The sequence below is a fragment of the Cnephaeus nilssonii genome (genome assembly GCF_951640355.1).
Source record: "Cnephaeus nilssonii genome assembly, chromosome: 5".
NCBI classification, from domain to species: Eukaryota; Metazoa; Chordata; class Mammalia; order Chiroptera; family Vespertilionidae; genus Cnephaeus; species Cnephaeus nilssonii.
In genome coordinates this window covers 50866915-50879086 of record NC_137076.1, presented here as the reverse complement: position 1 = coordinate 50879086, position 12172 = coordinate 50866915, and the positions used below count along the sequence as shown (strand labels likewise).

The following is a 12172-nucleotide window of genomic DNA, read 5'->3' as shown; positions in this document are numbered from 1 at the left end:
CCAGAATTATTTTAACTGGTTGTCCAACTGCTCCATCTAATGTCAGTTAAAGCTAAACATGAACTAGTGGAAGAAAGACTTCTGATATCCACTCAACTTTTATAGTAGAAATATTTATGTAAAAAAACTTCATTGAAAAATATATTGCTAAATTACTCTATAAAATTATTATTTGCTAATAACATAACTTTACACAAACTTTTAAAACTGACATTGAGTGGATAAATTATTTCTTACCAAAAGTTACTATATCTAGAAGAAAATAAAATTTAAAAATATCTATGAATTAATCTTCAAATGTTAATGTCTGTACCCCTACAATGTTATAAGACAGACGCTGAGAAAAAAATCATCATTCTATTTGTAAAGGTCAAGGAAATGTGTCTCAGGTGACAGCTAAACACACACTTAGTGCTTTTATCAACACTGGCCCTCTGTCAAGAACAAACACTCCTGGTTCATTTAAAAAAGAATAATATTCTTATTTGGCACAGAGTTATGACAAATTTCATTCTTAAGTAAATTTCCAAAAGACATCACATTACTAGTAAAATTCAAATTATGGCTAACTCCACCAGTGTGGCTGATGCTGAAAGTGGAGAAATGCATCTCTAAACGTGTCAGGTACATAGAAAATGGTTTCACTTTAAAACTTAAGTTCATCCTTCCAAATTACTAGGTAATCAGCAGTAATGTGACTGAGTGACTCTACCTGAACTTTATTTCCATTTGTTTTTATATAAACATGTTGCTAGTCAGTCAAGTTCACTGTGTCCTTTGGAAATCTAAACACACAGAAAACCAGGTATGACAGAATATATACTATTTAATATAAACAAAGGAGTCCTGAGAGCAAAACATAAAAGTTAAAGGAGGTAACTTCTCTTTAAGGCTGGAAGAAGAAATTTGAGAAACTTAAATGAGGAGGTTCTAAAAACCCTGACAAAATGATATCACTCCCGTGTGGATAAAATGAACTTGGTCTTGAGAAGCTTGCTTAAAAATGTTCTGTTCAACCATCCTTGACCAATGGTGAGCAGTGCAATTGACATCACAACTGGTTTATATCTGAACTTCATCTTCTGCTTTAAGTTCATGGCACGTATCACTTAGATGTGCTCCTAAGAAATCTCCATGCGACAACAGTGGAGTCACGGCAGGGGTCTGTGTTGTCAATAGGGAAAGAGATGGAGAAAAACTGGGAGTCATGGCTTCAGGCAGGGAATTGAGATGGTAGAGAAGCGGGGAGTGTGGGTATTTGTGAAAAACCTGCCCTGGGGTCATGGCTGGCATTCTCGGTGGAACTGCTTTAATCCCGGGTTGGGCTACTGCTGTGATCAAAGGGGGTGGAAAAACAAAAGATTTCTTCTCTTTGGGAGTTCCAGGTTCATGTAAATGTTCGTCCTTTAGTTTTGCAATATCATTAAATACCGAGGCAAGAGGTTGGAACTTGGGTTCCCAACTGAGGAGATAATTCCAGTGATAGCTGCCTCTCCCATCATGATCAGAGGTTCTCTGTGTTGCGCATCTTGCTTCCGGATCACCTGAAATAAAGACAGGCTCTTTCCTGAGCTCAGCCGGGATGTCCACTTTGACCTCTCTCTTCCTTAGTGTCTGGGGCAGCATATCATTTTGAATGTAGGCTGTGCCACAGCCTTCTCTTCCATCTCCTTCCTCCGGTGCATGGCTGGTTTCTGCTGTTACAACAGTGACCACCACGTCAGTTTCCCCAGACAAGCAGGAGAGCTGGTCGGAGTCCCTTGGGATTCCAGAATCCGGCACCCTGGACTCCCGGTCACTCAGAGCTGAGCCAGAGTCCTTTCTGTAAGGGTGCTCATTTATCCTCTGGATCTCCTTATCTTCTGCAGTTTCTCCTTCCACAGAATAGCGGTCACTGGAGTTGGAGTGCCTGTACAGATGTCCAACGTCCTTTTCCATGATACTTATTAAACTCAACCATTCCGGCGTGGAGTCCGCAGGCACTGCCGCATCATTGCAGTCCTCCGTTGTCTGGAAGGGTTTGAGCATGCTGGCATCCCTGGTCAGTCTCAAACTGATATCTAAGGATGATGACGTTTTCTTGTCTTCATAACTGTTGCCTGCATCTTTTTGTTTATGTCTTAAAATCAGGATAGTCAGGAGGAGGATGAGTAACAGAAACACTAAAAAGGAGATGGCGAGGCTGATTGAGAAGCGGCTAGCTGACACTGCCGAGCGTTTTCCTTCCGAGGAAAAAGACACGTTCACAAAAACTGTACACGATGCGAACTTGGAGTCCTGTTTAGGGCTATGAGCGATTATTTTCATTTCAATGGTGTCTTCTTTGCTGACTTGACTTCTTATGAGGGGAAGGGCTCTAGTCAAATAAATATTTCCATTTGTTTTATTTACTGAAAAGAAAGGAGATGGAGTTTCAAGCGAGTAAAGAATAACACCATCAGTACCAGCGTCTGCATCTGATGCTTCCACTCTGCCAATCAATTGTCTTATGTTATAGTTTTCTGGGAGGTTGAAAAAATATTGATCTTGAGTGAAAATGGGTTCAAACTCATCTATCCCCTCAATCTCGACCCAAACCATTAAGGAGGCTGTGGAGTCACCTTTGTCTTTTGCCTCTACCATGAGGCAGTATTTATTGTCATTTTCATAGTCAAGGACTTGCTTAGCATGAATATCCCCTGTCAGAGGGTCAATGAGGAAGGGGTCATGGTCAGGAGGTGCTCCATGAGTGGCAGGACAGGGTGATAAAATAGAATAAGTCAATTCTCCATAAGGACCTGCATCAAAATCCAAAGCATTTACAGAACATATGGTGGAGAACACAGGCAGATTTTCAGGAACAACACAGTTCAACCTTGGGAACAGAAACAGAGGTTCATGATCATTATCGTCTAGGATACTGACAAACACAACTGCAAAAGAAAAATGCTTCTTTTCTTCATCTGAAGCTTGGATGGTTAAAGTGAATTTTATCGTTTCTTCATAATCCAAAGCCTTAGTCAAATAAAGGACTCCAGTTCTCTCTTCTAAGTAAAAATGCCCCTTCTCGTTCCCAGAGATTATGCGGTAGATGATTTCTGCATGTAAACCCACATCACGGTCACTGGCTGACACCACGGTGATGTGACTCCCCAGAGGGGTACTTTCCTTGACATGTGCGTGATATGTCAGACTGTGGAATGTAGGTGGATTATCATTGACATCAAGCACTTCTATGGACACCATGGCGGTGGCAGTCAGTGGAGGGCAGCCGTGGTCAGATGCCAGAATGACAAGCTTGTGACTGGCAGATGCTTCTCTGTCCAGATTATGAAGCAACACCAAATAACCAACCTGCTTAAAAGGATATTCTGAATGAAGGAAACCAGTTTCCACGTCAAAATTGTTCTGTGAATTACCACTGATGATGGAATATTCAACATGTGTGTTTTCAGGGGCCCAGTCATGGTCAGTGGTTGAGAAGGTGAGAAGCGTGCCTCCAATTTGAGCATCTTCACTCAAGCTAAGATTGTAATATTCTATTGCAAACACAGGGGGATGATTGTTCATATCTTGTATTTCTATCTCCACTAAGGTAAGAGCCCTCAGGTCAGGAATTCCACCATCACTGGCTTCAACAAGAAATTGAACTGTTGATTTTTTATCCAGAAGTACTATGGGGTTGGTCGTAAATATCGTGCCTGAAAAATAAGACATAGCATTTCAATGCTGTGAAATTAAATTTTCATGATCCATTTAGTTAGTAAATGTCTATCAAATATTTACTAATGTGTTTGCTTATTTGTTACTTAATTTACAATCAAGAGTAACTCCAAATAGAAAATTAAAATTATTACATTTATACTTTTGTAACACTTAAGAGTCAGAAATAATATTCGTGACATTCACTCTATTTAATATGTGTGCTGCTTGCAGATAACTTTGCCATAAATTTGTCTTAGTTTTCTTTCTGTATAGTAAGTTGTTCCATTGCTATTTATTCATCTTGATCAAGTTTAGCTATAATGTCTACTCACTGTTAAACTTTCTCTGTACAATGCTTAACTGCTCTAATCTGAAATCACTTGCTTAAATGCATTTCACAGCCACAAATGTCTTGCTCTGATAAAAACACAAACAGCCTTGGAAAGCATCAAATAAACCAGAACACCACCATGTTTTTACTCAGTAGAGATGCTCAAATAATTTTTTTGCCGTTTTCTTTGGTCCTTATTGAGTGTTATTACTGAACTTTCTGTACCTGGGCTTCAATGAAAGCTTTCAAACTCTAGTAACACAAAGTCCTCAGTACTCTTTCGAAGCCTGGGATAACTACCTGAACTGTGCTTGGGTGGACTGATGGAATGGGTGTTTACTATATGGGGGTCTCTGAACCTCTGAGCCATCGCCAGCATTTAATCAATTCCTTTTGCTTCCCAGCCACTGAAATGCTGGGGAAGAGAAATAACACTGGGGTTTGCTATCACAGCATTTGACATGAAGAGAAATAAGATGGTGGTGTTTATAATACTAGGGGGTGGGGATGAGGAGCTATTTTAGGAGCATTTGGAAAGGATTATTTCAGGTTTCCAGCCTATAACTAAACTCTGAAACACTAAAGCCACTATAAATAACTCACCATTCCTAGGATCAATGGAGAATTCCGTGGAAGAGGAAATAATTCTGTAAGAAATGTACTCATTGCTCTCTGAGTCTGTGGCTGCCACAGTCAGCACAGAGTACCCCACAGGCACCGATTCTGGAATGGTGATCTGAGGAACAAAGACAGAGAAATGGATGTTGTGCTACAAGACTACAGATATTCTCATGCACAGGGCCAAAACGTGAGGTCATTTTATTTATTTTGCTTATGGAAAATTCACAGTGAACTTGACTTTATTAGCTATGTTTACAGAGTTGACATGTTAAGATGATTATGTTGTGGTCCCAGAATTCAGAAAAAAATATTTTAAAAAGATTAATTCAGTTTCTATTTTTATTATGAAAAAATTTCCTTCTAAATTATTTCTGTGTGGTGGAGGATAGTTAATACATTCAGTAATATATTATTACTTACATACATTACCTGATTTAACTAGCCTCTACAGGAGATCACTATTTAGGTTAGTTTCTCTCCTGGGTTTACACAGAAACCTAGCATGTGTTACATTCAAAAGTTCTAAAGCCCATTTCCAAGTACTTAGTTGAATGCTATCACTGTTCTTATTTCTATAAAGATATACTATGTCCTAAAAACTAAAATTTCCACTTCACGGTTTTGTTCATAATTTTTTTTTTTTTTTTTTTGCAAAATGTTAACACCCCAAAATATTCTAAAACTATGCCTTGGAAAGAAAAAGGTTTTCCAAATTAACTGCAGATAATCTACCTTAGGCTACAATAGGTCACCTTATTTTCTTATTTGTGGCCTTGAAAACATTAGGCCAAGTTCCAATTGTTATGAACAACAGGACCCCGATCCCTAAAAACTAGAAAAATGATAACATAGTTTCATATGATGACATATTATACATACTTAAGAAACTGAATAGAATGATACATTCAATTTCATATATACTTCTATCCTCCATGATATTAAATAAAAAACCCTCAGCATCAACTTAGGCACTAAAACCAGGGACTGCTGTCTGTCTAAATTAGTCTGTCCACAATGGTAGGCTTACATTGTTTCCTATTCTTTCCAATTGTTTCCTATTCTTTCCAGCTTGGGCTGTGTTTCAGCATCTCTGAAAGCTATTTACCTGGTAAAAATCTTGAGAAAACACTGGTGGGTTATCATTGATGTCCAACACATGTACAATGAGTGCTCCCTCTGTGTGGTGCACCGAATCAGAAATTTGGATAAGCAGCTCATATTCAGTAGCTTCTTCAAAATTCAATGTTTTCACTAGCACCACCTCCCCAGTGTGCTGGTCAATAGCAAACTTTGTTCCAAGATTACTCTGTTTGGTGAAACTGAAGATGAAAGCTGGATTCAAATCCACATCATGAACTGATATTCGAGTCACAATTACACCAGGCAAAGAATCTGAAATAGTCATGACCAATGTCAGTCTCTATTAAAATTCATCCTTTGAAATATCTCTTGAATAGTTCAATCCAAGCTTTTTTATATTTATTTTAAGTCCAACATGACTTGCTTTTTCTTGGCATGATTTCTCATACAAAGCTCATTATAAACTAAACAAAAACTTTGAAGAATTTATAAGCCCAATAAAAGTGAAATTTTACCACTGAATTGAGAATTGAGGAGATAGGGTAGAGTCAATTTTTATATTACATTTTTCATTGTATGCTTACAACATACTCCCAGGACCAAGAAACATTCTAAGCCACTTATTTGTACTATATAGATTCTGTATCAAAATCATATATTCATGGGGGTATGGGTGGGAAGAAGATTATTACTCAAAACACTAATAAAAAACAACATTTTGAAAAAGTAGGCAAGATTTAAATAAAAATGTTTGGATACCAAAGTTAGGAATAGATACTTAGTTTTTTGGCACTTATCTTGCAAACTTATTTCTTTTGGAGTGGCATATACATTGCTTCCTTCCCTTAAAATATGACTCACAAAATGATCAATACTATAGAAAGCCAAAGTATACATAGTACTAGTTATGAAAATAAATCTTTAGTATTATTTACACATAAAAATAATCACAAAAGAGATGACATGCTAAATGCCTCACACTCTATGTATCCTCTAGCCTAAACTGCTGTGAAAGGGATTTTGTTTTTTAGCTTACATGTATGGTACAGGTAGAAAGAAGATGCCAAGGTATTCAGAATATTTCCATTGCATATAAGACTCCCAGTTTTCATATTCAAGCTTGAACGTTATTGATGTTCACCAACCATATCTTAACCCACTCAGTATGTTTTGGTTTATGTTGTTTGTTCTTGTAATACCCAGGGTGTCCTCCCAAAATATATACATACACTTTGAATAATTATAAAGGCAGTGCTTATTAAAATACATTTCATTTTCAAAATTGAGCTATCAGCTGTTAGAGTGTGTATACATTTTTTGGGACACCCTGTGTTTATATCGGGCAACCTGCTGCATTTTTATGCTAATGCATATACTTTAGAATAGTACCTTCAGTAAAAGCACATGAAAATCTATCGAATAGGTAGGAAACAAAACTGAAGAATTTTTTTATTAATAAAATATTTTAGGATATTTAAAATATCTGGAGATGTTCCTATATATAGAAATTTCTGCAACACTGCCGTCTGTGAGCGGTGATAGTGATAATTTGTTTGGAAAGGGGACATAAAATTGTTAGAAACACTGTAGGAATAAATTTAGTATTAATAGTACAATGAGAGAGGCAAGTGACGGGCCACACTATTTGGAACTTCAATTATAAAGAGCTGGGTTGCATTTTATCACTAGAGCCGTTGACCACAGGCAACTTTGGGATCATAATCTATTGAGTCATCATATATCCCAGAGGCCCAAACAATTAAGATTAATCAGCATATCACATAAAATTTTGTATTTGCAGCCTCTACCACTAATGGTGTAAAATTTTTCTGCAGATGTTTAGTTTACACGAGAGGAAAATGATGACTTTGTCTGATGAACAGCAATGCCCTTCACTTATTACTTACTAATATACTGCAAAGACTGACAAAGTTATCAGTCTGAGATTGCTTCTTCTCAGAGGAGATTTAGGATGATTATTAGTCAACAAAATGTGCTTCTTCACAGAGTAAATTTCATTCTTAAGAAATATATGAACACAAAAAGAACCCATTTGCAATGGTGGTCTGAGCATGGGGAACTGGCCTTCTGTTTATCTGAATGCAAATCCCAGCTTCAACATTTAACTTCTTTGACATTTGATAAACTTTTGACCATCTGTATTCTATTCTTTAAAATAAAGATGAAAACTATGTTGCATGGTTGTTTAGAATTAGTACTCATACTTAATACAGCACCTGGCTGAAAATATGGTAGATGATATTATACAAGTTAATCAAAACCACTATTCCAAATTGCCACACTCACTTTCTGCAATTTCCACTGCTTCAAGGGGGAGAAAAGCCGGGGCATTGTCATTTACATCAGTCACCTGTATCTTGACCATACTTGTACCCGAAAGCCTGGGCATCCCTTTATCTGTGGCTTGTATAATCAAGCTGGTTTGGAAAAGAATCAAGAAAAACAACATAAATATCCAATTTCCAGTTGAAAATTTAAAAGTGAGCTGACTAGCTACATTTCTTTCTCCTACTGGCTTTTTCTAAATGATATCATTTCAAATTTATTTCATAAGAATGGTAGCCTGAAACTTATTTATTTATTTTTGACATGTTTAGAGAAGCAAATCCAGCAAACCACCAGGGCTCTTGAGGCATCTGGATCAAAACAATGCACCATTCCTGGGAAACAGACCGTCAAATTCAGCCCTTTCTTACTAAGAACAACCTAAAACATACAAAAAATAGTACCTCCTACATATTTTCATTATACTGTATCAACAAAAGATATAGCTACCAAAGGGTTGTTTTATATTGATATTTTTTTCATACCCAAATTGCAAAAACAATAAAAATTGTAGAATTGAAAGAGGAAATCGCTGTGATTAATGCATATACAAAAAAAATGCATGCTTGGATAGGACTATAAAGTAGATGTGAAAGTACATGTCTGAAAGAATTCACATGCCGTGATTCAACCTCTCTTGGATGATGATACAACTAGCTTATCCAGCAACCAAGTTAGAAAATTTATTAGTGTCTTCAACTTCTCCCTTTCTGTCACCACCCTTCCAACACCCAACTAATGATGAGTCTTGAAGATTTTACCTCTTAAGTATCACTTGAATTGGTGATCTCATCCATTTCACCCCTTCCTTCAGAGTCTCAGAAAGGCTGATCAACCATCCTGCTTTGCCAAGGACCAAAGGGTTTCCTAGGCCATGAGACTTTCAGATTTTTTTAAAACCAGACAACTCTGGGCAAACCAGGATAAGTTGGTTCTGTAGCCTCATCATCTTTACCTGGAATGGTGTGTATTCATTATATCCTTTCTCATCTGGAGTACTTATTTACTCACCAATCTCCCTGCTGCAAGTCTCATATGCTCCTATCCAACCCCCAAATTGCAACTCAATTGTTCTATCTAAACTCCTGATCTAAAAACCTAACTCCCTAATTTAAAATTTTTCCGTGTCTCTCCATGTCTACAAGAGGAAGTCTAATCCTTGAGCATGTATACAATGCCCTTCTATGATCTGTCTTCTGCCTGGAATCCTGTCCCTACACCCTTTGGTCTGTAGTTTTCACTGACCTCTCATTTGATTTGGATGTCCCTCTCTGTCCCATAGCACCCTGTACATTCTTCTGCCATACAATCATTAGCCTTTGTTCTTAATGATTTATTTGTCAGGCTCTCCCATAACTGCTTAAAGGGCCAGTTGGCTACCTTCTCTGATTTTCTTTAATATATGTTGAGTACAGATTTCTCAAGATTTTTTCAAGATTATAAGTGTACTATATCACAGAGCCAGGATTCAAGCCCGGGTCTTGCTTGACTGGACAGCTTGTGTTCCACTATATATATGATCCTCCTTCAACTTCTCTCTCTTACTTTGTATATATAACTCCTTAATGTGTAATCATTAGCTCATTTTTCACTCTCCTCTAAACACTGGGAGGTCCATGGGGGTAGCTGAGTAATAAAGTGAATTGTCAATCAGAAGATGATCTTTATTTCAGAGGCGATGTTAGTCTTAGCCAGCTGTTGATGTTACCTTTTGAGAAACTGAGTCTTGGAAGTTGACACACTTCTACTTTCTTTTCCATTGTTAGCTTGCCTAATAAGTATTCTTTCTTTTTAACCTTAAATTTAAAAATGATGTAAGATAAGCATCAACTCTTTCTTCGTTTAAATTCCACTTAATAGCAAATGATTACTGTTTATCTACCATTCATGAAGTACACAGACTGCCTTTAACACTATCAAAGTTGGAACATTTATATATATAAAAGCCTAAGCAACCTGCTGACCAGACAACCAGTCAGTAGCTATGATGCACAATGACCAGCAGGGGGCAGACGCTCAACACAGGAGCCTTGCTGAGCGACAGCAACTTTGCAGAGTGCCCTCTCACACTCCAGGACCCCTCAGGGGATGTTGGGCTGCGGGTTTCGGCTGATCGCCACAGACCAGGCAGAGGGACCCCACCTGCCGGAGGGACCCCGCTCACTCCAGACACCCTTTAAGCCCTGATGTCACCCCAGATGCAGCCGGCCAGGAAGGGACCAGGGAGGTTGGCTTCAGGGCATGTTGCCCGTCTCGCCCAGTCCTGCCCCGCAGGCCACCTTCTAATTAATTTCTTTTCAATGTTCAGGAATCCATGCACTGGGCCTCTAGTCAGTATGTAATGACATGAGTTTCACACTTCTAGAGCCTAGGAATAATTCCATGTGGAAAGTTTGTTTTGTTAGTATGAATATAAGTCAGATACATATGGAAATGTTTTACTAAAAATAATCAACTCATAATGTTCTCTGGCCCTGCTACCTGCCCTTCCCCAATGTCATACTAAAGTCTCAGCCAAGACATCAAAGCTATGTCTCCTTCTTCTACCAAAGCCATAACCCCCCCTTCACAACATTACAATTTCAGGGGTTCTATGTAATTCTGATGTCAGGTTAAAAAAAAAACCACTGGGATTCTTTGATATAGAGAAAAATATATGATTCGGTTTCAAAATAAAAGGACAACTAAAAGGTTTCTCAGTGGCTTTAAAAAATGAAAAATTATAAAGTCAGATCCACTGAGATTCTACACACAACCTGTGAGAGACCTCAAGTTTCTTATGATAGCTCCTTGGCAGTCTTTGTGGAATACTGGTTGTAGCCAGTCCAATAGGCTCCATGTTTTAGGGCTGCTACCCTATTGAGTATTACCAAGAGACTATCCATGAGATTGGCCCCTCCCAAAGAAAAAAGAACTCTCTACATGTATTGTCATTTGTATGTCATCCTGCAAAGTAGTCTACTTCCTTTCTGCTTCATCTGAAAGTAAAGTGTGTTGGTCAGTTAGCCCCTCCAGCCCACTCAGAGGTTTCAGTGACTTTGCTATTGCCTCACTCAGAACAAGGATCATCAGTTACTTACAGAAAGTCTCCAACATGAAAACGCAAGTGTGAAATAGACAAAGAGAAGAAATGAGCCCAAAGGAAACAGAGATCCAGAAAGAACAAAAGAAAATGTAAAAACAATTCTAATTAATGTCCTTTGAGAGACATCAGAAGATAATGCATGCATACATTAAGAGTGAGATGCTACAGAAAGTTCAAAGTCAAGAAAGAACTCTTGGAAATAAAAATATAAACAATGTCCAAAAATGTTTTCTAACTAGAGCAAAAAGAAAGTTTAGAAGGTTAAAATTAAGGTATTCTCCCTGAAAAAAAAAATAAACCAACATACAAAACAAAAAATAGAAAGTAGGAAATAAAATAGTATTGACAAAGGATCGATCCAGCAGTCCAACTATTGATTGAATAAGGTCTAGGACAAAATAACAGGGCAAAGTAAGCACACAAAACAAAACAGAGAAAAAAAGAAGAAGGGGTAATTATTAATGAAATAAGACAGAAAAATAGAAAGATTTCTCCATATTCAAAGAGCAGACCAAGTACTCAGCACAAGGAAAGACCTACATTACAGTACATAATCACAAAATTTCTAAACATTAGAGATAAAGAAAATAACCTGAGAACTCACACAGAGAAGGAAAAACAAATCATGTACAAAACACATCATTAGGATGGTACCAGACTTCTCAACAGCAACACTGGGTTTTAAAAGATAAGAGAATACCTTCAAAATTCTAAAAAATAAATAAATAAATAAAATAAAAATCAACTTCTATACTATCCATTGTATAAATTACATGTGAGAGTAGAATACAGGCACTTTTAGATAATCAAGAACTCACAGAATTTACTTCCCTGGCCAAAGCTACTGGAAGAAAAAAACTAAAAAAGAGAAAGGCATGAGGTCTGGAACATGAGCTTAATTTAAGAGAGCAATAAAGCAAAGCCATGAAATACCCAGCTTTGCTGAAGACTTAGAAAGCTACTGCAGATTGTTAATGCTAGACCAGGAGGGCAGAAAGCAGCAGGAACAGTACTGGAAACAACAA

General features: G+C 37.6%; 1 protein-coding gene across 1 annotated transcript in view; it reads right to left on the bottom strand.

Annotated features, from left to right (window-relative positions):
• Positions 1-1062: 1062 nt before the first annotated feature.
• DCHS2 (dachsous cadherin-related 2) overlaps positions 1063-12172 on the bottom strand; it is a gene marked incomplete at both ends in the record, with an annotated part of 195288 nt that continues 184178 nt past the window's right edge. The window contains 4 exons of the mRNA XM_079773298.1: positions 1063-3680; positions 4619-4751; positions 5742-6028; positions 8024-8154. Coding sequence (XP_079629424.1) covers positions 1063-3680; positions 4619-4751; positions 5742-6028; positions 8024-8154 — 3169 coding nt within the window. The remainder of the gene's footprint in view (positions 3681-4618; positions 4752-5741; positions 6029-8023; positions 8155-12172) is intronic.